At 43.2% G+C, this 27690-nt stretch overlaps 2 protein-coding genes across 2 annotated transcripts; both read left to right on the top strand.

Annotated features, from left to right (window-relative positions):
• On the top strand, nt 1-23446 carry pard6gb (par-6 family cell polarity regulator gamma b). The gene is made up of 3 exons (XM_084697124.1): nt 1-299; nt 4429-4651; nt 21214-23446. The coding sequence occupies exons 1-3, from the start codon at nt 225-227 to the stop codon at nt 22257-22259; spliced, it is 1344 nt and encodes a 447-aa protein (XP_084553250.1). The 5' UTR covers nt 1-224; the 3' UTR covers nt 22260-23446.
• A 667-nt stretch (nt 23447-24113) lies between these two features.
• On the top strand, nt 24114-26481 carry bloc1s4 (biogenesis of lysosomal organelles complex-1, subunit 4, cappuccino). The gene is made up of 5 exons (XM_084695541.1): nt 24114-24479; nt 24933-25004; nt 25212-25313; nt 25409-25543; nt 25666-26481. Exons 1-5 carry the CDS (start codon nt 24177-24179, stop codon nt 25759-25761), a joined length of 708 nt encoding a protein of 235 aa, XP_084551667.1. The 5' UTR covers nt 24114-24176; the 3' UTR covers nt 25762-26481.
• Nucleotides 26482-27690: the final 1209 nt, after the last annotated feature.

The raw sequence follows: 27690 nt of genomic DNA, 5'->3' as shown, positions 1-27690 counted from the left end.
AGGCGGCGATTTGTTCTTTTCTCTTTAGCCTATTTTGCCAGTGTTTAAATGTTGCCAATGTGTCGCGGACTACTGCACAAATTCGAGAAAATAAAATAGTCAAACTGTACAGGGTGAGGTTTTTGCCGTCCAAGCAACACGGGTCTGTGGGATTTATAGACGAAACTTTACATAGCTGAGCCCGTTTCTGTGGGCAAGCGCTGAAACTTATTGTAACCGCAAAAATGAATCGGAGTTTTAATAAATCGCAATCCTCTTTACGATTCGTGGATTGCACCGCTGTTGAAGTAAAAAGCAAGGTAAGTCGACTATGTTAACATGTACGCTACACGACAGAACACTTTTGAAGAAGCTAAATTGTTTTCCAGGCTACTTCACATGGTCCCAAACTGCGTTTTTGGCTGAAGCACAGTTTAGTCAAGCTACCGCATGCAACTATTTGTGAGATCACTGGTCTAATCGGTCATGTTTGAATTTGTTTGAAATCATAGGCTACACATCGTAATGGGTAGCTCTTACTCCCATAACATTTCGATTTTGTGAAATTCCCGCTGAAGCAACTAATCATGCGAATCTAATGAGATGTCTTGAGAGTTTATTGCTTGCCTGTCACGATACTTTGAAAAACTGCATTTGCTGGGAGCTGGACTATTATGCAAATCTCCCTGAATGTTTCTGAGACGTCTTTTAAGTTCAGCGTGGAAAATGTTGCTACATTGATGTAACTTTACTTAACTGGTTTGCAACATTAGTTGCAACTGAGCGTTGGCAATAACCGATCGATATCTAAAATACTATGGCGTCTTTTACCATCCACCTAGATTACATACCAAACAGCATACAGGCCTCATTAGTCATCCCAAAATAGCGTAGTTGTAATTCACGTGCCAGCTACTTATTTACAGCCGTCGATGTATAGCTTTATCGTGCTATATTAGGTTAAATATTCCAAAGATTGAAGCCAAAACATCTATCGTTGGGCTTTGGTGAAAAGAAAAACAAAATTGAGTACCGCAATGGTGATGGATGCAACACACGCTTTTGCATCACAACAATTGGAGAACAGTTAAAATATGTCTTGAATGTGAACACAAACCCAGCCAAACTGAAGCAGGTATGTTAAGCCATTGAGAGGTATGTGTTCAGTTTTATACAACACACTCACCGACACTTGGAGGTACAGTACATAAGCGTAAACCCACTGGTGTCTGCATAAGTACAGACCGTTGGGGATGGTTATTTGAATCAATACATGTTCCTCTTGTCTACCCTCATAGCATTGTCATTGGTCACAATCAAAGAAACTCATGCCTGGGTTAAGTTAACCTGGTCAGCAAGGTTCCAAAACATTAGCGTCTATGTTGTTAGCCTAGCCAATGGCTCTTATCAAGGCTCTCACTGATGAAGGGCATGGGCACCATGCCCAATGTGGAACCCCCCCCTCCTGCTTGTATTGTCTAACATAGGGCTGAGTATCTTGGAATGCTGCTGCCACCACTGTATGTGAGAGGGGACCAGGATGGCGGTTCAGTAAGAATTGGCAAGCCCCCCTCCCCCTTCTGTGCTCAAAGTAAGACCACTGAACTCATCTTTAAAGTTTGGAGAAGTCTAGCTTTGACTGGCATTTGTCGGGATAGCCTAAAACTGGTTAAAGGGTTGCTCTATGTATAGCAGGGTTTGAAATATGGGTAAGGCAATTGTCGCCATGAAACGAACAACCGTTGGTGTGATGATTCAGAAGTCTATTATAAACTCTTAAGGTTACATTGTGACCCATCATCTTGCTTATCATCCTGTTGATGTGCCTGTGCATGCCTTTTCCTCATGACACTAGGCACCATCTGTCAACGGCTAATCAGGTTGAGTGAGTATCAGACTCAAAACACACCCACTGTGATGGCAGGCGGAGATGTTGATCTGCATGGAGTGTCTGAATCTAAAATGGCCTCCTCGCCTTATCTTCCATCTCAGCGTCTCCATCTTTTCCTTATCATCTCAGAGACGAGAAAGACAAGGCAACCATTGACAGTGTCTCACTGACCCCAGTTTAAGGGCATGGGAGGGGGAACCACTTTGACTAAGACAATAGCAAAAAGGCACAGGAGGTGTCTGTTGAAAGCTGTGGTTTTGTTGTTGTTGTTGTTTTTTGTTGTTGTCAAGCTGCTTTTTTGTTACCAGATGTGATTTGACATAGCTACCTCCTCCTTCTCAATTCAGTATTGTTTTAGTTTTCAGCAATCCTCTTCTGAAGTCAACTTGGTACTTTCTTAAACTTCTGTTTCTACTTGGACAGTCTGTCTAAACTCCAAATTAAGAATTCCCTCCACCCACACCCAACTGCTAAAACACTGGTCTGGCCCAGCACTCGCACACCTTGCGGGGATTTCAAAATATGCGGTCTGTGGGGATGGTTAGAAATTGAATGTAAAATATAGCTTACAAATTGTTATGCAAAGGTTTAAAATGAGAATATAAAGATTTTTAGTTAGCTTAGTTTGGCTTGTTACCACAAGTTTGAGGTAAATGTATTTAGTGCAGTACCTGCCTGAACTTGTTGACATTTTTTTTAAACAAGGGGGCGGAGAATCCTGTCAACGTTCAGGTTATATATTTTCAGGGAATGTTTCAAATTTAGACCTGTGACGTTGATCTTGTCCAGACTTGCGTTAAGCAATGTTCCATAGTTTCACACTGAAATCAGATTGTTTAAGCAATTGCTTCTTCTTTTTTTTTTTTACTTCCATATTCTATCACTGAACAAAGAAGGCTCATGACTTAACTGAAATTACTTCAGAGTAACTAAAAAAACACAAACATCATAGTTCAAATACATGTTTTAGGTTTAGTTTTTTATTGGACTATTTGCACAATATTATTCACACTATATAGTCTTGTGTCAGTGTATGCATGTTTACAAGTGAGCTCAAGCATATATGTTTGTGTCCTTGTGTTTGGCATCAGTGTCAATCGGCCATAGTACACATGGCATCACACCAATACACCTCCCCTGCAATGACAGTCATATTACCTCGACTAATGACATGCTGCTCCTGACTAGGGCCCGCCTCCCTCCCTGACTGCATGATTACAGCATTGCAGCACGATCCACAAATTACCCCTGTGGGATTCAGGGACGTTGCTATTGTGAGAGACAAAGCCTGGCGTGTATCTCCGTCCTCGTTTTCTTCCTCCATCCCGCACTTGCTACCCACACACATCCTTGCCTCATGGGTTTTCCCTTGCCCTATGTGTCATGTGACCTCAGGGCAACCTCCTGCTGTGTTCTGACTTGGTGGTCCAATGACAGGGCTGGAAGAGCACTGGACAATCACTGCCCTATGCTCCCGTCCACTGTGTGTGCTTGCGTGTGTACTTTTTCATTGTCCAGCCTACTCAACTCTCCCATATTGCTCAGAGAGTAGTCACCGTGTTGAACTGGCTAGACCTTTGTGTAGTGGGCTGTTGCTGTTATTCCCATAGTCTTTAGACAGCTTACTAACCCTTTCAAAATCTTCCTCTTCTTTGTGTAAATCCTTCTTCCAATGATTTTGCCAGTCAAGGCTTTGGTAACATATGACATATTTGTCCTAATTATTATTATATGTTATTATTATGTATGTGGCCTATTTGACTGTACACTGTTGGTAATATGAGCCGAGTCACTTAGATATTTTGTGAGTGTTTGTTTGGTGTTTAAGGTGATATTTTGGATATGCTAGAGGTCAGTAAACTATCATTGTTTAGGCTTGTCAGGAATATTGTGTCTCGTTATGAAGGGGAGAACCTTGGCCGCCAGCAAGAAGCTGATGTTGTTCTTGTCTAGAAGCAACAAAAAGTTGTTGCATGTCCAGTGATGTGAAAAAGTATTTGTCCTCTAAAAACAAGTATTTTCAAGAACTGTGGCAACTAATAATATATAAAGAAGATTTATAAAATAAACAAATGTGGATGATTATGTATAGATTAGGAAAGCAGTGAGGTTAAAAAACAATTAAAAACCTAAATAAAGTTACGTTTGCAATAGTTAGTAATTAACAAAATATTTGTATAGGAATTAACAATTTTAACAGTGTTTGTATAGTCTCAACTCATTGAAACAGAAAAGGTCAGTAGGCTAGCGCATTTCCGGGTAGATTTCATATGTTAGCTTTCATAAGTGTTGGGGATTTGTAAAACCTAACCTAGAAAAATACTCCTTTAATAATAAACTCTTTCAATTTAAAGTTTTCAACAAAACCCAGAACTAACGCTGTTACACAGGGCTTTATTGGAATGGTCCGGTGAATGTTTGTCTCAATACAGGAAGATTCCAGAATGACTGAGACCAAAGCCCCAGTGTCTCGTCCCTGTTTCAGTCATCATGGAGAATGTCCTGCTCACTTTCTTCTTCTTTGATCCTCCTACACCCCCCCCCCCTCCCTCCTGCAGTATGGGGCTGAGTTCCGGCGCTTTTCCGTGGACCGCTTCAAACCGGGCAAGTTTGAGGAGTTCCTCAAGCTCATCATGCACATCCACCGCATCGCCAACATGGAGGTGATGATTGGCTACGCCGACATCCATGGCGACCTGCTGCCAATCAACAACGACGATAACTTCTGCAAGGCCGTGTCCACCGCACATCCCCTGCTCCGCGTCTTCATACAAAGACAAGGTGAGAGCTCCCTCTCTGCGCTTTCTCTCCTCCTTTCCATCCCTTCTTTCCCTTTTTGCATAGGGCTTAAATGACAAACGCTTTGGAATTACTTTGAGTTGTACTACACCTTACAACAACCTTCCCATTGAAGGTCTGACATATACAGTTAGGTTGAGCACAAAAATAACTTTTTTGTCTTGTGATATTCTTTGGGGTATTGGCTTCTCATTTTGGTATCGTTAACTTAACACTTACTACTTTATAGTATATGTGTACAAAGTTGACTGTTGACCCATTTTTCCTTTTCATTTATTCATAAAAAGTCAGTATTTACAACTCACACAGAAATGTTTGTGTAGTTTTGATTGTTTTTAAATGTAATGTATATATTTGTACATTGACTATGTAAGAATGATGTGTTTTACTCAGTTTAAAACAATTTGATCGAAAATAAATTTTCCTACATTGTAAGTAACCTTAAGTAACTGACATGGGTATGTTATGTGTTCCTGGAATTCACAATGTTAGCCATCAGGGTCTTTTTGTTTACCTCACACGAGGACGGGGGAAGGGGGGTGGGGGTTTCCTGTCCTCTTATTGGCTAGGTCTGTCTGTGTCTGTCTGCCGCTTAAGTCCTGTGTCTTATCCAAAGGAAAAGCTTGCAAGCGAATGCAGCCATTGAAAATCAGGTCATTGAGCAAAGCCTGTGTGTCGGCATACCAGACATTACTGAGAGACAAAAGACCTGCGTGAAAGAGAGGCTCCTCACCGTGTGTGTGTGTCCAGAGACTGCTGTCTATCTCTTGTCTATAACAGTTGCCTAGATTGAAAAGGCCACTTCCAGCATACAAATGAGTCCGTTGTCATCGACCCATGTGAGAGAAATTAGTAAAAACGTTTCAAGATGATGTATCAGCATTATCAGGATCCCGCAAGCCATGTTGTAGTTTAACACACGACAAATCGTAAATGTGTAACAAAAGCCCGAGACATACAGGGAGACAGACAGGATGTTAATGTTATGTTGCTGAAACAGCAGGCCCAGGGATGAGAGACAGACTGAAGCCACATAACAAACATTTAATTGAATATCTACTTTATTTTCACCTACACACACACACACACACACACATCCCTGTGTGGGCCTTTACCACCACATATGTCATATAAACACGTAGGGGGCATGCAGAGTGCGCACTTAATGACAGCATGTTCTTCACAGAAAATGAGCCATGGCCCAAGTGTCTCAAGTTGAAAATGGTTCCCACATACCCAAACACCACACAAGGGTTAGGGTCTAATCCTCCCTCTCAAATGTTCTGTCATCTGCTTGATTGCGTTTTGGACCCAGAACCATCCAGAACAGACTGCAGAATTTGTTTTCATTACGCACCACTTAAAACACTAGAATCAGAATGGGTTTTTAATTGCCATGAAAGTTTGCACAGACAAGGAATTTGCTTTGGCAGGAAGGTGCATACACTAAACATATAGGAATCTTAAAAATTTAAATATGAGGTCTAACTATACTAAGGAACACTACTATACGAGGAACACTATGACTATGTAGGTATATGTACTAAGTCTCAATTTGCCAATTATTTTGCCATGTGTGGTAATGATGCATATTTCAAACTAAGTTTCCCATGGTCAAAGGCACTCCACCTACAATTAATTTTGACTTTGTGCCTACTATCAGGTGGTTTTACTTTGGGTTGTTTTAACATTTTGTGAGGTAAAAAAAACAACATTTATTTTGAAGTAACTGTGTATGTCTCTCCTGTCCTGACACATTTCAACAAGTGATAGTCCTTGTCTAGTTGTTGTAAAATGATGTCATGATGCGGCTACGAGCACACGAGTGTGCCTTCGCTAATCCCGGTGATGAGTGGTGTCAACCGGTACAATGGAAGTCCCTCCAGTGCTCTGTGTTTGAGCTTGTGAAGGTCACACACTGTCCCATCGTCACCGGGCCTCCCAGGACGGCGGGTGCTCATGCCCGGGTGCATCATTCAGTGACAGACTGACTCCCTGCCCTGTCACACTGGGGTCCATTCAGCTGCCAACCACTCCAGACCAGTCTGTCTCACAGATGGAGCTAACACGTAACAGGGCAGCGTCTCAGAAAGCTAAACATGGCAGCTTAGCCCACTGACAAGACTCCAGACATGGCCTTTCCCCTTCTCCTTCTTTGTTTTTGGATTTAGCTCAGGTTTATTTAGAGAGAGAAGGGAAACTGTTTCTAAAATCTTCTCTGAGCGAAGACTGCCCTAAGGCTGTTTTAGGATAAACATGTGTTTGTGTGTCCATGCGCAGGCCGTTTTGCGACTGTGTGTGTGTGTGTCTGTCTATGCTCGCTAAAACGGGTCACCGTCAAGGTTGAATGCGCTAGAAAGGCCCATTGATGTGTGCAGGTGCTGTTCCCTCGGGTCCTCCCAGGGATGACTGGTAGCCCTCAGAACTCTGGGTAATGACTAATCTAGTTTCAAAGGGGAAGTTGAACCTGGAAGAACCCCCTGCTGAGGACGGACTTCCTCCCTTTTTAATTTAACCGTCAAACTGAATCCCCCCCCCACCCTCCCTTCGCCTTCATGTCTCCCTTCTCTTGTTAGTGTGTGTACTTGACCCGTATTGGAATTCTCCATCGCTCTCATGCCATCTCTCGCTGTCGTTCTCTCTCTTTTCTCCTGATAGGTGCTTTATTATCTTCATTGCTCATTTTTGTGCTTACATGCACTTCATCTAGCCATCACAGACAGAGGTCAACATCCTGAGGTGTCCAGACCTATGACTCGTTTCTTCACACACAACATGCGTGTGATGGAGCCTTTCCCTCCACACTGGACTTTGGCGCCAATTTCCTTGCATAATTTTCTAATCCCCAACTCTTGGAGTCACCAATGTTTGCACAATAATGATTAACGAAAAGCTTAGATTAGATTTTGTATTGACATTTCTTTTTTTTTGGGGGGGGGGGGGGGGGGGGGGGGGGGTTGATTTGGGGCGTCAATTGGTAGTTCATTCAGGGGAGGAGGAACCCAACAAGTCTACAGGCTGAGAGCGAGAGAGATTTTGAATCTAAGTGAACATTGTTGTAGTTAGGCAGGGCCCCATGTTTTGCGTGGGTGTTGTACAATCTACCCAGTCACGGGCCAGTCGACCCAGTAGACCGGTCACAAACTCACAACCCCAGAGTTCTGTATGTACATTTTGTAAATAAAGTAATCCACCTGCTCATATTGTGAGTTAAATTAAGTTATAAACATGTGATTTAAATCTGTGCCTGCCCAAAAACATGTAGTTCTTTCAAACACAGTTTCAAAAGGAAAGGTTAGTGAGGGGGGGTCGGAGAAAAAGGGAGAGAGGCAGGTCAGTAATTAGGACCAGCCCGTTTTACCCTTCAGACCACAGAAATCACCATTGGCCTCCCTCTATCCATACAGGTCAGATTCCTTCTCTGATGAATTTAATATGAAATGTATTCATGCAAGAACCCTGGCTCCCCCACCTATTCTCCCCCCCCTTACATAATCCTTCTGTGGATTATTCAACTAAACTCTCGTGCCAGATGAAAACCGCTGTCAGACAGACTGACCCCCCCCCCCCCCCTGCCTAGTTCATCCAGTTTGGCCACGTGGATACAATCCATATTTAATGGATGATTCAGAAAGTGGAAAGCCTCCATGGATCGGGGGGGGGGGGGGGGGGGAACGAACACAAAATTGTTAGGCAGTTTCACAAAACCGAAGGGAATTCTCCTTTTTCGAAAGCTATTCTACTGTTTGGCTCTACTCTGTACGACTCCCTGGCCTAGCCTGTTCCTAGTCACTTTGCTGTGTGCGTGTGTTCTAGTGCCGCGCCAAGTGAATATGCGTAGCAGACTGGATGGAGGTGTGTGTGTGTGTGTGTGGCCTCCTCTTACTGCAATCTTCTCACAGTAAAAGCTGTGGGGAGTGCAATGGAGCTGCCTGGTGCCTGCGAGGAGCAGAGTGGAGGAACAACAGCATGCCTGATTGAGATGCTCCCTCTTTGTGTCCCAGTCAGCCTGGTCCCCCTGTGGAAGGGCCATTAAATAGGCCCTAAATCAATCACTTGCTCTTGCTAACGCACAGAATCCGACACAATGATGACCACACACACACTTTTCGGTGGGCTTTCTTGACCGCAGCCGTGTCGTTTTGTGTTCGCTGCCCTTTGACTTGCCCGTGTGTGAGTTTGACTTTTGAGGCAGATATGGTGACGGTGTAGAAACGTATTTTGCATCCTTATTTGCGGTGGTTTCTGAACGTTTCCCCGGTGCTTCCTTGTCCTTGGTCAGTCCTCCTTGTTGGTTGCTTGCTCTGTTGTTTTTAAGAGTTGTGACTTAGGAGATCACGGCTCCTTACACTGCAGCTCACAAACTGTCTCGTAGGGAGATGGCTGAGCGGTTAGGGAATCGGGCAATTAATCAGAAGGTTGCCAGTTCAATTCCCGGCGGTACAAAATGACGTGTCCACTTTATCCTACTTGCCTCGGGGGAATGTCCTTTACCGTAAGACGCTCTGGATAAGAGTGTCTGCTAAATGACTAAATGTAAATGTCTTGTGGGCACAGAAGCACTCTTTTGCGAACACACACATTTTTGCATACAGGCACGTCTACTCCCAGCCTTAAAGTAGGTTGGGGGAGGCCTGGGTTCACTTTAATTAAACCTTCAGGTCGGTCATGTTTGAAGTAGGGCGGGGGTTGTGTCTCTGCTTCATTTTGTTTTACGAGCCTGCTTGGAAAGTGCCTCTGCTCTCCCACAATGAAGTTTCCAGATAACTACCAGCAAAATCTGGATTTGTTCTTTCTCATCTTGACATGCGAAACGCTGGACGCTACATCCCAGCCCAGTGATGAATTGTCGATGTAATGTCGGTTGGATACAAGGATAGATACATACACAGATAGGTCCATGATCTAGTATGAGAAATGTATTTATTGGTAATCACCTGGATAAAGATGTCGATATATTGATTTTCCAGCAGGCAACAATGTCCTAACCGACCAAATAATACTTGCACTGCAATTGCGATAATGTGCCACTGCCAACTCATCCAGCAGAGAAAACAAAAATCCTTCAGTCCCTCTCCATGCCTCTTCTCCTGAGAGGAAGCAACCCAAACCGCAAGTCACAGGCTTAGTAACACACACAAACACACATTTGCATTGTGTGTGTGTGCATGTTTTTTAATTTGTAGTTTCTAATTCCAGTGTTTTGTGGCTACTGGATTTGACCCAGTCCGACGTGGTTTAGGAAGAGAGACAGGCGGAGATGGCTCCTTGCAGGGTGGACTCCTGGGAGAGGTGCATTGTGGTTAGCATGGGGTTTGTGAGTTCTTCAAGGGAGGAGCTGCTGCTCTGCGTAAAGGCTGCCTGGTGGAAGGCTGTGCACTCTGGTCCCTCCTAATTACAGCCTGACTGTAGGACAAGGTTAGGCATGTGGTGTGGTTTTTTTCTGTTATGTGTTTCTGTGCAGACAGTGCATGTGTGGGTGTTTGTTCTGTGTATTCAGCTGTGTGTGTGTGTGTGTGTGTGTGTGTGTGTATAAATGAGTGGTGTGAAAGAATAGGCACTTTGCTGCAGAGTTGTGAACACAAGTGCAAGCCTGTCTTGCTTCATTGCTTCCAATTGAGAACGATTGAAGTTGTTTACCTTCATTGAGGCATGCCACACATTCATGTTGGCTTGGCTGTATTTAGCATTGAAGTAGCTCGTTTCCATATGACGTAGATTTTTTTTTTTCTTTTTTTTCTTTTTTTTTTTCTTCACTGATTGTTTCTTTCTTGATAGAGTGAGGGGTGCATTTGTGTGCATGTAATCAATGACATTCTGGATACTTTTTGAAGTTTGGCTATACTTTGGATAGACATCTGCTTTTTGTCACCATCTAAAAAGAAAAATGTTGTGCAGTACACTTGCATTCATTGTTGGTCACAACATCAAACTCACTTTGGACTTGGATTCAGCCTCTGTAGCTCCCTAAAATCATGGATTATTCTATGCAGTGAGGGTCTTGACCTGTTTATAAGTCATTTTCTTTTCCTAGGGGAGCTCCCCATCTCATCACCTGAATCCAATCAGGGCCTCAGGTGACGCAAAATCTTGTACATGTGATGAAATCTGAATGTTGTTTACAGCTCTGTTTATTTTCTGGGGTTTGAGAGGGTCACAAGTTCCACCATCTCAAATGCAGGGATGATCTGTGACAAGACTCTAATTCACTTAGTGTGTATGTGCCTGTGTCTCTCTCCCTCTCCATCTTTATGCATGTGTTTGTGAAGCTGAGAAGTCAAACTTGGCCGGGGTCAGATGGCTGAGCGGTTAAGGAATCAGGCTATTAATCAGAAGGTTGCCAGTTTGATTCCTAGCCATTCAAAATGACGTGTGAATTGTGAGAATTTCCCTGTACTTACTGTAAGTTGCTCTGGGTAAGAGCGTCTGGTAAATGACCATGTAAAACTGGATCTGTGATCTGGTCAAACTCACACAAACCCCAGTCATGCAATTACTTGATCTTACATAATACATGTTCACCCAGAGCATGACTGCAAGAAGTTGTTTGCTTTTCATGTAGACCGGTAATATCTTATTCCTGGAAAGACTGAGTTTGTCGAATTGAGCTACATTCAGATCTGGAAAAGAGGTGGTTCCAGTTTGTTTATGTTATAATCCCCTGGTGGAATGGTACTGGGGCTGAGTCGGAAATCCACATTTGTTATTTCCTTTTTTTTTTTTTTTTTTTTTTTTTTGAGGGGGGGAGGGAGAAGAGTAGCTCAGGGAGGTGTGTGTTTAATCGACATCATTTACAATCTCAATTATCCTGTGTCATTTGGAAATTCCATTTGTCCTGGTTTGTCTCATCTTGAAAATGGTGTGGATTTTGGGGAGATTAGCAATGACAAACTCGTATGCACCAGCCTCTGTTCTACCCCACGCTACTGTACACAGTCATGGTCTGGGATGGTTGGAAGGTTATGGGGGTGGGGTGGCTGAAGGGTGGGGGTGGGGGGGTGCTCAAGGGGAATTAAAGCAACTATTAAGCTCAGATCAAGTCCTTGTTGCTAGGACAGGCAGATATAGGTCAGGGCTTTAAAACAATGACACAAGCTGTCAGACCCCCCCTACGCAGGGAGAGACTTGTTTAACTACAACTCGCTGATCAGTTACAGTACTTGATTGGCTGCCTACAGTCCTCAAGTGTGTTTGACTGGCTATGGAGGATCAGGAGAGCTGAATGACGGAACATCCAATTGGTTGAGCTCAAACCCATATCGGACAGAGGCCTAAAATAAGCCTTGACTGGCTACATCATTTTTTTGAGGTGTGATGAATTTGTGACCACCTTTTGATTAGTTAGACAGTATGTGCTAAACCAAAGTTATGGGAACAGGAGGCTTAAACTAATTTAGAATGGTGAGTATCTCCTTAGAGGTACAATTACCAAGGTTTATGACAGTTAGTGTGAGACTAATTTCATTTTATTTTTTATTTTTTCTGCTTCATTTTACTTTCATAGGTAGGGTCGTAAATGTTGTTGGGAAACTTTTTGTCATGTTTGCTGAAATGAACACATCCTGGTAGCAACCAATACATCTAAAGGTTTGACAGTAGAATTAAATAAATCCGATATTTGTCAGCATATCAGGACAAAAAGAAACGCAACCAATCATTTTATTTGTACCAAACGTAATGATTAGACTGCATTCGGACCGAATATAATGATTGGACAGGCTTCTTGTTTGTCTGTCTACCTACCTGGCAGTAGTCAGTTCATGTGTTTTGGGAGCGTGTCTTTGAACGGAGGGGGTGAGCTATTTTGATTTGAATCCTTTTGAACTCAAGCCATTGCCAGGTTTATAAAACGTACCAATCCTGCCTTTAACTTAAAACACGAGTAACTTGCTTTTCCCTCTTGTGGTCCCTCTTCTGATTCTGATTATAGAGTTGAAGATAGGCCGATGATTTTACATTTGTGTATGCTCAGATTGTGGAATGTGGATGAATACGGGTTGGATGATGGCTGACATTTGCTAATACGTGTGGGTGTTTGTGTGTCACATCACCACGGTTAAGAAAATCGGTGGAGCAAGGAAGGAGTAGAGAACAGGACATGCTTGTGTCAACACACTCAGGAAGCATACTGTTCCACAGGGTTGCCAAAAACTGGGTGTGGGTGCTTCAGGTGCGTAGTCATGAGCAGAAACCTGTCCAAGCATGCAGAGCTGTTTCTCAACTTCCCCCGGGGAAGAGGAACATGGGGGAGGAGATGGGGTGTGACTGCTCCAAGTGGTCAAAGGCTCTGTGGCACACTGTGTGTTTGGAAATTACAACCGGGAGGCATTCAAATAAATAAAGTGTACTCGGCAGGGAACGTGCTAAATTGAAGTAAGATTGTGTGCAGTAATATTGTTCAAATGGGGCATTTTGTTCTTTTGTAAGTTAAGGGTGGCTTAATCACGTAGAAAGCCATGTGACTGTAGTTTTAGTAAGCCATTTTCCGAAGTAGCTTAGGAGAAATCTCTCATTACTGTTAATGATGATTACTGTCTTTTTTGCCAGTAGGGGATGGAACCGCCTGTGCACCATATCCAACTCAGTCACCGAATTCTAACAGCATTAGCTAACTCACCAAAGTTGAGAGGTACTTACGTGGTGAGTGTGGATCTGTAATCCCCTGGACCTGGTGTTTGTCCCCTGGAGGAAGATTAGGGCTCAAATCACTGTCAGGACGGTGTGGGGGTGGAGGGGCCAGACCAGGCAAGGACTGACCAACTGGTCCACATTCTTAGGAGCTTCCAGGCTCACTTTAATAGGTATGGTTGCACTGGTGACTACAATTCACCAAAAAATGTGTCATATTTGAAAGAAATCCCATCGGTATGGTGAGTGCAGGACTTTTTGTGCATTTTGTGTTTACTATCAGACATTGTGGTGGGTCTGTGAACAGGGATGGTAAGCACAGCAGGGCTTGGCCATGTTAATGAGGAGTCTTTGTTCATTAGCGAGCTGTGCACAACACATGGTTATGTTCTTGCTCTCTCTTCTGGGTCCCTAATACTCTTTTGTCCAATTAAAAGACTGTCCCTTTTCCTAGATGTCATTCCTCCCCCATTATCACGGTTCACTGCAATGACTCCCGAGTCCCTACATATAGTAATCAGAACTGAAACAATGACTCCCTACATATAGGAATCAGAACTGAAACAATGACTCCCTACATATAGGAATCAGAACGGAAACAATGACTCGCTACATATAGGAATCAGAACGGAAACAATGACTCCCTACATATAGGAATCAGAATTGATACAATGACTCAATCCTTGATCTCCCACCGGCTTTATGAATGGACCGTACTCCATCATCCCACATTAACCCGAAATGAATACGATCCACACAGGACACACACACAAATAGCTCTGATTTGAATGAACAATTCACAAAGCGTGTCCAATTTAAACACGTCTTTCAGCTCGGTCTTGTTAAATGTTAGAGGGCTCAAGGGCTCGGAGCGAGAGGTACTTTGTTGTCTGGCCCTCATCGCTCTCATGTGGTTCCCAGAACAGCAGCATGGCTTTCTCTGTTGCGGTGGAACAGCTGTCTCTAATCGGCGCTCAGGACTTTCACTCTCAGATGGACGACGTGGACGTGGCCTTTTGCCACTTTTTCTGGACATACTATTGTTTAGGTTAGCACGAAAGAATAAGTGCATTGGTTTGTTTGGGGGAATGTATTGGAACCCGTGTGCCTCCTTATTTTCTCTGAACAGAAGGCAAAACAGCTTGTGGACATGATTGAATGTCTTGAGCATCACCTACGACAACTCTTGTTTACTGTTCTTACTGCTTACTTCTATAGCACTTTAAATCATTTTCCACACAGGTAAAAAGTTCCATTTGATTCTATGTGCACAGATCCAGCATGTACCCATTGTATTAAGTTCATGTGTATACCATGTATAAGTGAATATACTATTGTTGAACATATGCGAGGAAGAGAACTCGTCAACATGTTCAGAGAACAACTGTTGGTGGAGAACATCTATCTGAAAGTCTGAAGATGGTTTGAATACAAATCAGAAGTTGAAACCAAAGTGCAGCCGTGCCAATAATTCACTATGACCTCAGACTAGGACTCTGCGGATTAAACCCTGCATTCTCACAGAAAACCACGTTTTCAAAGGAGTGTTTTAATAAAGGTAGATGGGAGGAAAGAAATGCTTTTTTCTCTGTTCGTTTCCCCCTTTTCTCCCGTCTGTCTACCATAGAGGAATGCAAGACCTGCCCCCCCCCCCACCACCAGCACCTATTGCTTCCCTCCCCCCACCCTGCCAGCTCACTCCCTCTCTTGGCTCCATCTGCCCCCACCCTATTTTTCACTCCTCACTCCCTGTCTCGTAACCCACTGAGTCCTCTGCCATGACCTGTGGCAGAAATGTGCTGCGTATGAAGAAAAGGGGTGGCGGCGCAGAACCGAGAGAGAGGGAGAGGGAGAGAGAGGGGAGAGAGAGCTTCTTAATCCTGAGACACACTCTCCACACTTATGCAGACCAGGCAGCCCTCCTTAACTGGTCCCAGATGTGTGGCGGCCCATACACCATGCTAACAGTAAGGGTGGGAGGGGGTGGGTGGAGAAGGGAGGGCAGGGGGGGCTGCTCTTCCACTCATCTTGGCCCCATACAGAGAACTCTGAACTACTGTCCTTCCATTCAATACTATGTGCTGGCTGTCTCTGATCTCGGTTCACTTTTCAGCTTCACGGTCCCTGGCGGCTGTCATATCCTAGTAGTGAAACTAAGTTGTTGGACACAATCATAAAGGGGAACTCCAAACATGAGAACTAGAATGAGTAGGAACTTAGATTACGAGTTAAACCTCCTCCCCTGTCTGTCATTGTCTGGATGTTCTAAGACCTCAAGTTCTATCCTGGCCGTGAGCACCCTTACAAGAATGTGAACCATGTCTGATTATTTAACCTTTTTTTTTCCTCTCTCTTGACAAGGGGTTGCCTTGCTTCTTTTGCCAAATGTTTCTTTTTTTGTCTGTGTGTTAGCATTTGCTGGATGTCTTGGCAGCCTTAGTCTCCCAGACAGACCTCCCTAATGTTTTGAAAAGACAGCGTGAGGAGACGTGAAGTGTTCCGTCAACGTTCAACCTTGAACTGAACCCATCCCTAGTGGCATGCCACCCACAAAGCTGCATGGACATAAAAAATACGTCTAAAACAGGTTTGTGACATGGTATTCTGCGTTCTACTGAAGCTGTGGAGGTGAATCTATTCGAGTCCCTTTCTGGAGTTCTAATAAACTTCGGCAACTGTGAGTCATTGGTTAGTGTCTAGTCCTGTGTAGAAAAGAGAAAGGGATGGTTCCATGAGTTCTACATTTTGCCAAATCTTTCTTTCTGAACTCTTTAAGAAAGTGGACACGGGTTGAGACCTAGCACCGAGCCCAATGTCCTGGCTGCTCAGTTCTGTGGCTAACCATAATTATAAACACACTCGCAGATAGAAACGGAACATGCACCCTGTTACCTGAGTTGTCCAAAATAACTTGAAGTGGCACACATACCAGTGCCCCTCACCTGTAAATTCCTCATTCAAAATTCCTACTCTAAATTCAATAACCTCACAGCATAAGATTACCGGTAGCGCCAAAAACTGTTTGCCATTCTTCATACTGCGTGGTTTTTAACGTAATCGACAGACACGCTCCCATTAGTTTGTTGCCCCAGTTCTAAACTTGCCTTTCTGGCACCTCCGATCCTCTTTTTCATCCAGTGTCTCAGATTTTTTTTTTTTTTTTTTTTTTTTACTTGAAAACCACCCCTAAGCCTGCATACAGATGCACAAACACACCTAGTCCTACACACACACACACACACTACCACATACACATTACATTTCTACTGTAATCCCTGTTCGTTGTTCCATACTTTCATCCACATTACTCACAGAGGACAAACTGTTCATAGATTACCGTTGCAGGATTCAAAATAGTGGCTCAAAATAGAAGCCCTGCTCTGGTTTTTGTTTAGGTATTTTTTTCTTCATCTGGCGTGTTCACGGGTGCATTTGTCTGGTCCTCGGCTTTGAACAAGAGAACAAAGTGAGAGCAGAGGCCTAATGGGCAATCATAAAACTCTTGAGATACTTGACTTTTTAATAGAGCAAGTAAAAATGCTGTAGAACTTGAAAGGGGCTCATCCGCCCAGGCCCAGTTAAGTAGATGTGGGCTTTGATGGACAAGAGAAAATAAAGACGACTTGTTTTGCATTTGGGTTCATTCCAGCATCGTACCTCGCATACAGGATACAGTAGAGAGGGATGATTTGAGAGCTAGCAGTCTTCAGATGTAAAGCTTCTCCTAAACCGCTCTTCTAGAAATCTTAAAATAGCATCCAGTCGGCTAGTTACATTGAGCTATTCAGACTTGAGTGACCGATACCTGTTATAAGAGGCCTGGGGAATCCGGGTCCTCACACAGCCCCATTCCTGACAGCTACAGCACTGCTGAGTCAGATGCATGAACGCGCGCGCACACACACACACACACACACACACACACACACACACACACAGGGTTCTTGACACACCCCTGACCCCGTAACCCCTGACTCCTTTATGGCGTGGTGTCCGACCAGGTGACTCGTTGACATCACATGCTGTCATTGTTAAGTTTGCTCACGTCTCATCACCAGTGCCAATTCTTCCACATGCAACTGGTGTGTCTGTACTCTGTGCACATTTGGGTGTAGTTAAAAAGTAACTGTTTACATTTACAATGTCATAACTGTACATTTCACTCTGAAGTTATTTTAATTTGGAAACTTTCTTGGGTTCAATTTCGAAAATGTTCCCGTTATCTTTTGAAAGGCTCTTGCTTTCTTATTAGTCCGAGTGTAAAAATCCATGAGTTCATTGAGCCTTCACATGTCTGGCAATTACCCTGCGAGCCTTTGATCCACAACATTGAATTTCACTTGCTCATCATGCCTCAGTGCAAGAAGGATTACTCCTATGTGGGGGTTGTTAAGTTAACCTGTGTGTGAAGGGCTCAAGTTGAGTCAACAAGCTCAGAATGAGAATGCCATGCATGTCTCTCATCGGAATTAGTCAGACAATGGAAGGAAAGAAAATACTACTGGCTTGTGGTTCTTTGTCATTTATCCCAAAGTTTGAACATGAGACCGTTGGGTTGAGACAATCACCCAAATGTCCTCAGAGAACCTTGAACCGCCATGTGCACACTGTAGTCAGTCCAAATATTGAAATCACAGAATTTTCAGGCTCTTGTTTTCACTTTTTATACAAACTGAACTGGGACCAGCCAGGCCGAGCGTTGGGTTCGTTTTGTGGTGAGGCCCAGCAGCAGGCACGCTGACAGGGCAGACGCTGTCCCACAGACCAGCAGACAGACTCCTGCTGCCAGACTTGAGCTGTTACTCTGAAGCACAATTCCTGCCGCATTCCCAGGTTCTATTTTATTCTTAAAACTGCAGAGGGTCCAAGGGATCATGTTACTGGGCAGAATGTCAGTTTGGTGGAGAGTCTCATTGGTGCATGTCCTCAAGTCAGGAGCTATCCCAAGAGTGTATCCAGAAAACCATTGATGGGAATATCTGTTAGCTAGCCAAAACAGCTCAAACTTAACTTGACATCAAGTTCAGCATCTCATCTTGCCCTAATCCAAGTCAATGGAATCTCAGTGATCAGTACAACTGTCAGTCAAACAGATAGATAGGCAGGTGAAACATTTTCCATTCAATTGTTTATTAAACAATAAACTGTGTTCTCTGCTCTTACTGCTCCTGAACCAATTTGGAAACAAAACCAAACAAAAGTGCATGTGCACCTGTGTTTGTGTTTGAATGGATATGCAGCCTACAAGTTATATTTCTCTTCCCTCCTTATATGTATTTATTTATTTTGTTTAAGTTTGTCTTTTGCAACCATTCCCTCCCACACGCGCACACCTCCCAACACTTGTATTTTATTTTCTGTCAGCAGTGATTTTAGTTTTTGCTGGTAGTGGTTAGCTGTTGACACATTGTGTTTGCAGACTGCACTAAGTGGTGGTGATTAGCGTGGTTGGCATCCTCACCATCTTTCCATCAAGTAAACTCGAGGTTCCATGTCTGTAGCGGGCATCAGCCCAACGATTGGGACGTGATGTCACCCTCATACAAGTGCTTCTGTCGGCTCCACATCAGTGGCACCCCCAGACATGGGGGTGGTCAGATCGGGCCACTGAAAATCTTGAGATGGCACCCCAAAATCCAAGCCATAACAGAATCTCAGGAATTCTATTATGCTGTGGTAGTATATAGGTTAGTTGAACACAATGCCAATATGAGAGTTAAGAAATCACATACGGATAAACTTTGGTTTCTTATTTGACAGTTAATAGGGAAAACATTTTGTTCATCGAAATAACACACTCTACTTGTAGCGATGCTGCTGACCAGCATTGCTCGTCAGTTGAGTAGCAGTGCACGGGTCTGTAATGACACAAAGCGGCAAACTCTTCAATATGTTTCCCATCAGCCAGACTTGCACTTGTGGCCAGAAATTCCACCCCATAATAAACGCCTGTCTGGTTTCAATCAAAACAACCATGCCTCCACCCTGGTAACCTCCTTAAAAATCTCTGAATAACTGCAGCAACCCACTTTGATGACATTCAGAAGCTTTCTGCTAGAAGTCGCATATTTTGAAAATGGTCTAATGCACTGAACTTCAGAGGAGGCGTTTTCCAGACTTGTTTGATCTAAAACGGCTTGCTACGCAGTTAGCTGGCTAGCTTTGACCCGAGCCATACAGAGTAGTAGACAAGCCAGGCCGGGCTGTATTTGTGGTTTTCCACCTTCAATACCTGTGGTCTTCTGTTCCTCCTATGTGCTCGGGAGTCTAGCTGGTGTACAGCAAAATGCATAATAACATTTGGTCCCAGGGCCACCATATTAAAACAGTGTATTTTGCCTCGTAATTAGATTTCAGCAGGAGGAGGAGGGAAATAGAACCCTCCTGAGTCAGCTGTCTGACAGAGAGCTTTAATACGGTACAGACACACTCAGAGAAGAGCCTTGATATGGTACAGACTCACTCCACAGCCTCCACAGATGAACTGTTAGCGCTAAAAGACTGAGGAAATTCTAAGGAAGGAAATGTTTGTTCATCATGTTTCTCCTCATGTATAAAGAGATCAGCGAAGCTAGTCAACATGACGGGATGGGGATTTTGACAGTTTTAACACATTTTGTTGCTTGATGCTTTCTGTTTTGCTTGCTTGCACAAAGTATGTTGTGTGTACTGTGCAGAACACGTATCTAAGCTTGGAAGCTCTTATACACACTTAATACAAGGCAGGTGTCCTCCCATAGGTTTGTGACTTGTTCTGATTGTCACGGAGGCAGTGCCCCCCCCCCTCCCCCTCAGGGACTTCCTGTCCCATGGTGTCCAGATTTCCTGTTTTCCGACAGGAAAAAAGAATCAAGCAGAACGTTTTTAGATAAAACCTCATGACACTCTTTCTCCCTTCCGTTCTATTGATAATGTGAGATTAGGACATCTGTTGGTGATATTATCGTTGTCTGGAAAAATGTAGACTGGTCTTTGACTAACCACTGAAAAACTGTTAGAGCCTCTGCCGTTCTGATTTGTGTGTGCTAATTTAATAAACTTCAAATGTAACATTTAGAGGCAGTAATCTTACATGAGGATTATGATTGTAATGCTCCTGAGTGGTTTGTCTTGCTGTTGTTTCCTTGTGGCACTGAAGGGCAACTTCCACTTGATGTGGACAGTACAGTTCTAGTTTTCCATTCTTTTTAAGCTTTATCTTCTGTTACATTGTCGTCTTGCCAGACAGCTTGTTGTGTGCTGTTGAGAGGCCAGTATTATGTTACCTTCTACAAGTTCTGTTCAGTTAATGCTGTGTTGAAAGTGAAGTGGAAAGCATGTCTGAGTTTGAAAATCTCCTGAAAGGCTTTAATCTTCATGTCCTGGCATCATACTATGAGTAGGACTTTGGCCAAGCCTTTGACCATTACGGCAGCTTAGTTTGATATGATCATAGGATGGCTTTCTCATGTTTGCTGGCCAGTGTGACTTGTACTTGTTTTCTCTAGGTTCCTATATGGTACATTCCTACTTAGTTACCAGCTGTTTGTGTGCACGTGCACAGATTTGTAGGCTAGGCTCCGAAAGCAGCAGCAACGGGGCGTGTCACAGAAGGGACTGCTCACTCAGCACTATGCACACACATTCGCAGGCTCGGCATGTCATGAATGACTCCTAGTTGGAATTTAGTGGCTAGACCCCCCTTTTCTCAGTGGCCCTAAAAGTTGACATTTCAGCATTTGACTCGCTAGGCTAATTTTCTCAACTTTAATTTATGATTATAAATGGCACACTAGGGATCAATTCTGTATGACAGTCTCTAGCCTTTACTCTCTGCTTGTATCCACATACATCTGCCAATGCTAGACTGCGTGTGTTTCTAGTCATGAAATGGGACATGTTCTGAAGTTCTCTCTCCCTCCTTCTCTGCCTTGCAGAAGAGGTGGACTACGCCAACTTTGGCACCAACACGCTGACACGCAGGAAGAAGGCAGCGGTGGTGCTCCGCAACGACGTCAACCGCAAGCGGCCGCACATACGCATTGGCATGCCGCAAGACTTCCGGCCCGTCTCCTCCATCATCGACGTGGACATCCTGCCCGAGTCCCACCGCCGCGTCCGGCTGTACCGCCACGGCTCCGACAAGCCATTAGGCTTCTACATCCGCGACGGCACGAGCGTCCGGGTGACGCCACACGGGCTGGAGAAGGTTCCGGGCATCTTCATCTCCAGGATGGTTCCCGGCGGCCTGGCGGAAAGCACGGGACTGCTGGCGGTGAACGATGAGGTTCTGGAGGTGAACGGCATTGAGGTGACCGGTAAGTCCCTAGACCAAGTGACGGACATGATGATTGCCAACAGCCATAACCTCATTGTGACGGTCAAGCCAGTCAACCAGCGCAACAACGTCGTGCGAAGCAGCCGCATTTCTGGCAGCTCAGGCCAGTCATCAGACAGCGGTGGCTCCACCGGCTACCCCAGCCTGTCCACCACAAATGCCCTGGCAATGAATCCAGGGGCTCACCACGGCTACCCGGACGAGTTGGAGAGCGACGAGGAATCTGATATCGTCATCGAGAGCAGCCTAAAGAGGCCGTCCCGGCGTTCTAACTGCTCAACGACTTCTACACGCTCCCTGGCTCCAACTCAAGCCCTGGTGGCCCCTCCACCGGCTCCACCCCCTGTCGTCCCCCCCAGCCCCCCCACGCGCCCTGCCTCCATGGTGTCCACGGCCTCATTCCACTCCCAGCCAAGCCTGAATGGGGGGACCCATCACAGCAGTCTCAGTTTCCAGCTCCACAGAGACCTGACGCTCCAACAGCAGGCGGGCTACCAGCCCCAGCACCACAGTAGCAACCCTGCCCTACGACACAGCAATGGCAGCCTGCATAAAATCCTCAGTACCATGAGAACGGACCCACGACACAGCCTTGCCCTGCCCAGAGGAGGCGTGGAAGAGGACGGCACTGTCATTACCCTATAATACACACTCAGAGACACTCAAACCTCCTGGCTACCCAGAGACTGTGGAACTTTTCTTGCTGGGTGTATGATAATAAACACACTTCCTCAAACTTTCTTAACTAAATGTGTTACTTTTTAAAATCTAAATCCAACAATAACACGACTATGAATACAATAGTCAGGAAACGAGGAGAGTTCATTTTGTATTGTTTGTGTTTTTAAATGTTTTCTCAGTCTAAGTTTTTTTTAATGTAAAGTACATTCATGCATTTAACAATTTTAGGCAAGTCCACTGTTGTGTAGTCTTACATCACCCCCAACTTTTGGAAACCACTGATTACTTTTCTTTCACTCTCCTTTTCAGGACCAACTTTAAGGTTTTGTGTATTAAGAACATTTTAAATGGTAATTCTGTTTCTGATCAATGCTGTGTAGATCAAAGTATGTCAAGTTATTTTCTTCAATCTCTTAACCATGGATTAATTTGTTTTAAGTTTGTATTTTGCTCCAATAAATTATTCTAAGTCTTAAGGAGTTTTGTTTCAAAAATTACACAAAATCTAGACTTGCAGTATGGAGATGCAAGTCAGGAATATAATTGTTATTAATTATGGTCATATGTACCATTTTAATAATAATTTCCATCTTCACAAACAAACCTGAATCTTATTGTGAGCAACTCACCCAATAATGTTTCCCGCTGTAGGGAAAATCGAATTCACGCCATCTATAATGTTTGCTAATGGATGTTTATATTTGGGCAATATTTTCGACCTGTTACATTTTTATGTTACTATGTTGACACTGACAATTACCGGACATTTTACCCTGCATGCAGTGCCACTTCCTGGTTATCAAATGCTTTATTTTCTTTATGTTGTCCTCCCAAAAGGGATTCCAGTCCATGGAATGCAGCTTTACCCCTTGCACATTCTCACCTCTCCTCTAATGAACATCTTATCTCTGCTGTTTACTCAAACACTGTGACACTGTGCTTGTGAAGCAGTTATTACTTTTGTGACATGTAGGACCTCCTACTAGCAGATACCATGTGGACTAGACACAGCAGGAATCTTCTGGATGGGTCGTTTCAGTCCTTACTTGCATACCACAATGTTATAGAAATTGGTCCTGTTGTCTAAATAATACACTATGGCTAGATGGTATGTATATTTGTCAATAAAGTCTCTTTCATTTACTCTTCAATTATTGGGCATTCATTTTAAGGTCATATACTGGGTGTCATTTGTATTCAGGGCTTGGCAAAATCCTGTTGAGTTCAGTGCAATATTGTGGTGTTTGCTGCGCTCTGCTGGTTGAGTGTAGGTCACATCAGAAAGCCACATGACCATTTACTACAGGTTTAGTATTTATCACCCCATTTTAAATATTCCATTCTGGAATTCCTCTTACCCAGTAAATTAAATAGTTTTTTTCCGAGATGTTGTCTACACCATGTTTCTAAGTGCCTTTTCATCCATGAAGAAAAGTAGTGATGTTAAAAGTAAAATGCTGCTTGTAGTCTGTAGTTTCTAACTCTATATTGTAGTGTCTAATACCCATTCCTGTCTTTGTGAATTTGGTTTTGAATTATATTGTATATATTTTGTTGATTGATCAAATTTTCTAATGTTTTAAGCTGTCTAAAATAAAGTTTATGTACTTTCATACGGATGTTTATTTCACTCCAGATTTTTAACAACTTTACATTGTGCATAGTCTGTTAAATGGGATTTTAGATTCAACAATTTGAGCTTTGTTAATAATGGTTTTGGGATGGTCGTACTTCAAAAAATGTTGCGCAATACACATTTGCACTATTTCCCTTCGTTCGATTTGAGCCTTACGAGCCTCCACTCACAGTGAATATCACGTGATGAGTCATACAGGTAGTGGAACAGGAAATAGAGAGGGGATTCAGTGTTTATGAAAGTTTATGGGTGAAATGCATCATCTGATGGACAGAGTAGGTGTTCTGTCACCTCTGGAGGAGTCCAGTGCCGAAATTAGTAGGGACAGTGGTATCGTGTCCCAAAGTGCCAGCAGTCTGTCGATGGTAAGCGAGACTCTGAGCAGCAGTGGTACTGTGTCCCAAAGCCCCAGCTTCGGCGCTCCAGTCTCCCACAGTCCGAGCTTCAACGTCGCTGAGCCCGACACGGACCAAGACAAGGACGATGATGTCCTGAGACAAACTGCCCTTCATTATTCCTCATACATAAGAGCGACTGCAGGCGACGAGGTAAGAGTTCTAGTTAACATACAAATCGATCTCGTTATTCACAACCCTCCTTATTCATGCTAGGTTAGATTGCAGATTGTAGTAATTACAAAAGCGTGATATAGGCAACACAGATAGCTACCTCCACTGCAAAGCACATACAAAGAACCTTTGTGTCCTCGTCATGTCTCTTGTTTTGCATGGTAGACGTCTTGAATTGATTAGTAGGGCTTTCTGAATAAACCGTTATGTGTCACACAGTAGGGGTACTGTACAGTGGTACATTACATTCTGCAGTTGTGATACGAAAGGTTTCTTAGGCTACGTTTTGTTGGAGCTACTTGTTGAAAGTCACTGTAGCTGAGCCATTGCTCCTCCTGCATGTCACAGTGAGTGTGTGCTATCACCATGGAGGAATGTACTTAATAGTGTGACTTCTGACATTTCTGTTATAAATAACTGTTTTCACAACAGATCCTTTGCTTGGAGAAGAGCTTGGAGGAAATGCTGACTAGAGTGGATGAGTTTGTTGGAATGCTGGACATGGTACATCACTTTATAACAGTAACTTCCAAATGATTGTCACCAATGATAACCAAGTTATTGTCTTTGTTGCAAAGTTGGGACTATATTTGGAAGGTTGACAGTTTTTATGCTTACCAAGAAATATAAGACATATGGGACCCTATTAAATAAACACAAATTGGTTATAGATGGGTAGAAGTGATATTCTTTTGGAAACTCCTTTAACAGACCCGCAATGACACCTCCCAGATTGTGAATGAGAACCTACCACAAATCCAAAGAAAATCAGAGGAAATGAGACAAATATACAGAAGAATTGATAAGTTAGAGGTATAACCTTTTCAGTACTAAATAGTATTTTTATTATTAGAAATGCAAAATGCACCCATCCTATGATGGTAAACATTGATGTGTTTGTTTAACAGACTTTTGTCAAGACGGTTGGTGCAAATGTGAATGCTATGGAGGAGCAGGTCACACAAGCGGAGGGTGAACAGACGACCTTACCCGGTGCTTTCAAAAAGATGTTTCGCACAATGAGTGTTCCTGGATTTCTCAACGTAAGACAAAACGTTAAACCACTTCCTGAGTTGTTATGGATGTCAGTGGAGGTGTAGCTGGTATTGTATTTGACTAGGTGAGGTTTATGAAAGCAAATTGTAATCATTGGTTGTATCTGCAGAAAACACCCAGCCCAAGGAGAGCACACCACCAGCCACTGGAGCCGCCCACTGTGTTCCGGACAGATGATTATTTCCCATCACACCCTGAGCAATGACACCAAGTCCACACTTTCACACCTCACTGCGCAAACACAGCACACACAGAACTGTGGCAAATGTACGAGTTTTTTGAACTTCAAATCCTAACCCTCACCATCAGAGGGAGAAATTCAAAACAGATTCTGGATTGGTGAATTAGCCCAACTCATAGCCAAATACACTGGTTACTGTAGAGAGGATGACTTTACTGCCACCTGAAAAGTCAACTGTTTAATTAACTCAACAAGCAATACTAAGTGTACTGTTCTCTCAAATCAAGTATGTAACCATGTAAAATATGTTTTGCTCAAGAGTTTGACAAGCAAAATGACAACCTTGATTTTAAAGATGGTAAAGATTGTTTTGAAGACTCTTGAGAAAGTGCCTCAATTATGGATCATACTTTTATGCCCTCATGCTCGCCTTTTGCTGAAAACATAAAATGCACAACTCTGTTCGCCTCCACAAAGACATATCCTGACTGGAAATCATCCATGCTTAACAATGCTCCACAATGTATTATATAAAGAATAAGTGTTTTTTTATAGTTAATAGTATATCGTTTTTGTTTATTTTCCCATCTGCCTTTCTTCATCCACATCACACTAACCTTTAGTGTCACCATCTTTGGTCATTTAAGTTTCCTCTGTATTAGTTCTTAGGCAAATCTCCTTTTGAAATGTAGCACACAGTGTGATTGAAAATGCACCTACTTATCAATACAAAAGTATTCTCAATGTGTTGTTTGTTCTGTTCTATCACGGTAATACACTACTGTCTATAAGAGCACCAAATGCATAGCAGCCCTCGTCCCAGTGTGCCCCTGTTGTGGCAATTTGTCCTACTTGGTCAGATTTTCCTATTGTGGCGCTAAACTGTAGAACTAAACCTAATATTGGTGTGCACATGGTGGCCCTGGTAGGACCATCTGGCTTCATAATAGCACCACTTCAGTCCTGCTTTATTGTACTTCTGACTCCCGTTCTCACTTGACTATTAAGAACATGAACAACTTAGACCAGCACCATGTTCTTGTGGGATGGAGAGGAGACCAAGCCGAGGTGTGATCTTCTCCTTCCACACCTTGTCCTATTGAGCTAGAAGGGATAGGATACAATGGGGACTACCAGGAGGAGATATTATCCTCTGACAAAATATTCCATAACTTTATTCTACTTTTCTTCCCGCCGAGTTTATAGTTGCAGCTAAGCAGTCTAGACAAGGCCAGATTAGTACCCCGAAGAGCCCAGGGGCACTGAAGCTCATGTGTGCATGAAATAACATAGCGTGTTATTTCAGTTTATGTTCAAAGTAACATATATATAAAGTCATACAGAATTAATTGTTATTATACAATTATATAATAAACAATGAAACAATCGTACATAGCCTGTATTTTATGTTGACATTTATATACAATATACATTTTCAGTATAGATCAAACATCTTATGTATAATTCTACTTTAAATAATGAATACAAATACATACATTTCCAATGTTCATAAACAGTTAGTTTAATTCTTAAGTGAGATCTAGAGTTCAGGATCTCCAGTCTTCCCAGAACAAAGGTGTTTCTTTAAATGTCCTGACCGACTGAAGATCTTCCCACACTGGTCACAGTGGTACGGCTTCAAAAATTACTTGACTTGATTAAAGGTCGGTGTTGGTAGTTGATCAACAGACACGTCACTATAAGTAATTGGTTGATGCTGTCTGAGAGGGTCAGGGGATGACTATCAAACAGCTTTTGCTCCTTTACATCAAACTGATCTGTCCCAGATAAACACCACGTTTTATATTATAAATAAATTATTAATAAAGTTACAACTCACCCCACATTAAATAACCTATATTCTTTCTTTGGCATAAGCTAAATAAAATGGGGTGTTAATTTCCCAATTCTGATATCTTTAAAACTAATCTGTCTTCAGCAACAAAAACAAAA

The sequence above is a fragment of the Hypomesus nipponensis genome, chromosome 4 (genome assembly GCF_054491055.1).
Source record: "Hypomesus nipponensis isolate SF chromosome 4, ASM5449105v1, whole genome shotgun sequence".
In the NCBI taxonomy this organism is placed as follows: Eukaryota; Metazoa; Chordata; class Actinopteri; order Osmeriformes; family Osmeridae; genus Hypomesus; species Hypomesus nipponensis.
The sequence above is the reverse complement of the archived record's forward strand: the minus strand, read 5'-3'. Positions and strand labels throughout refer to the sequence as shown.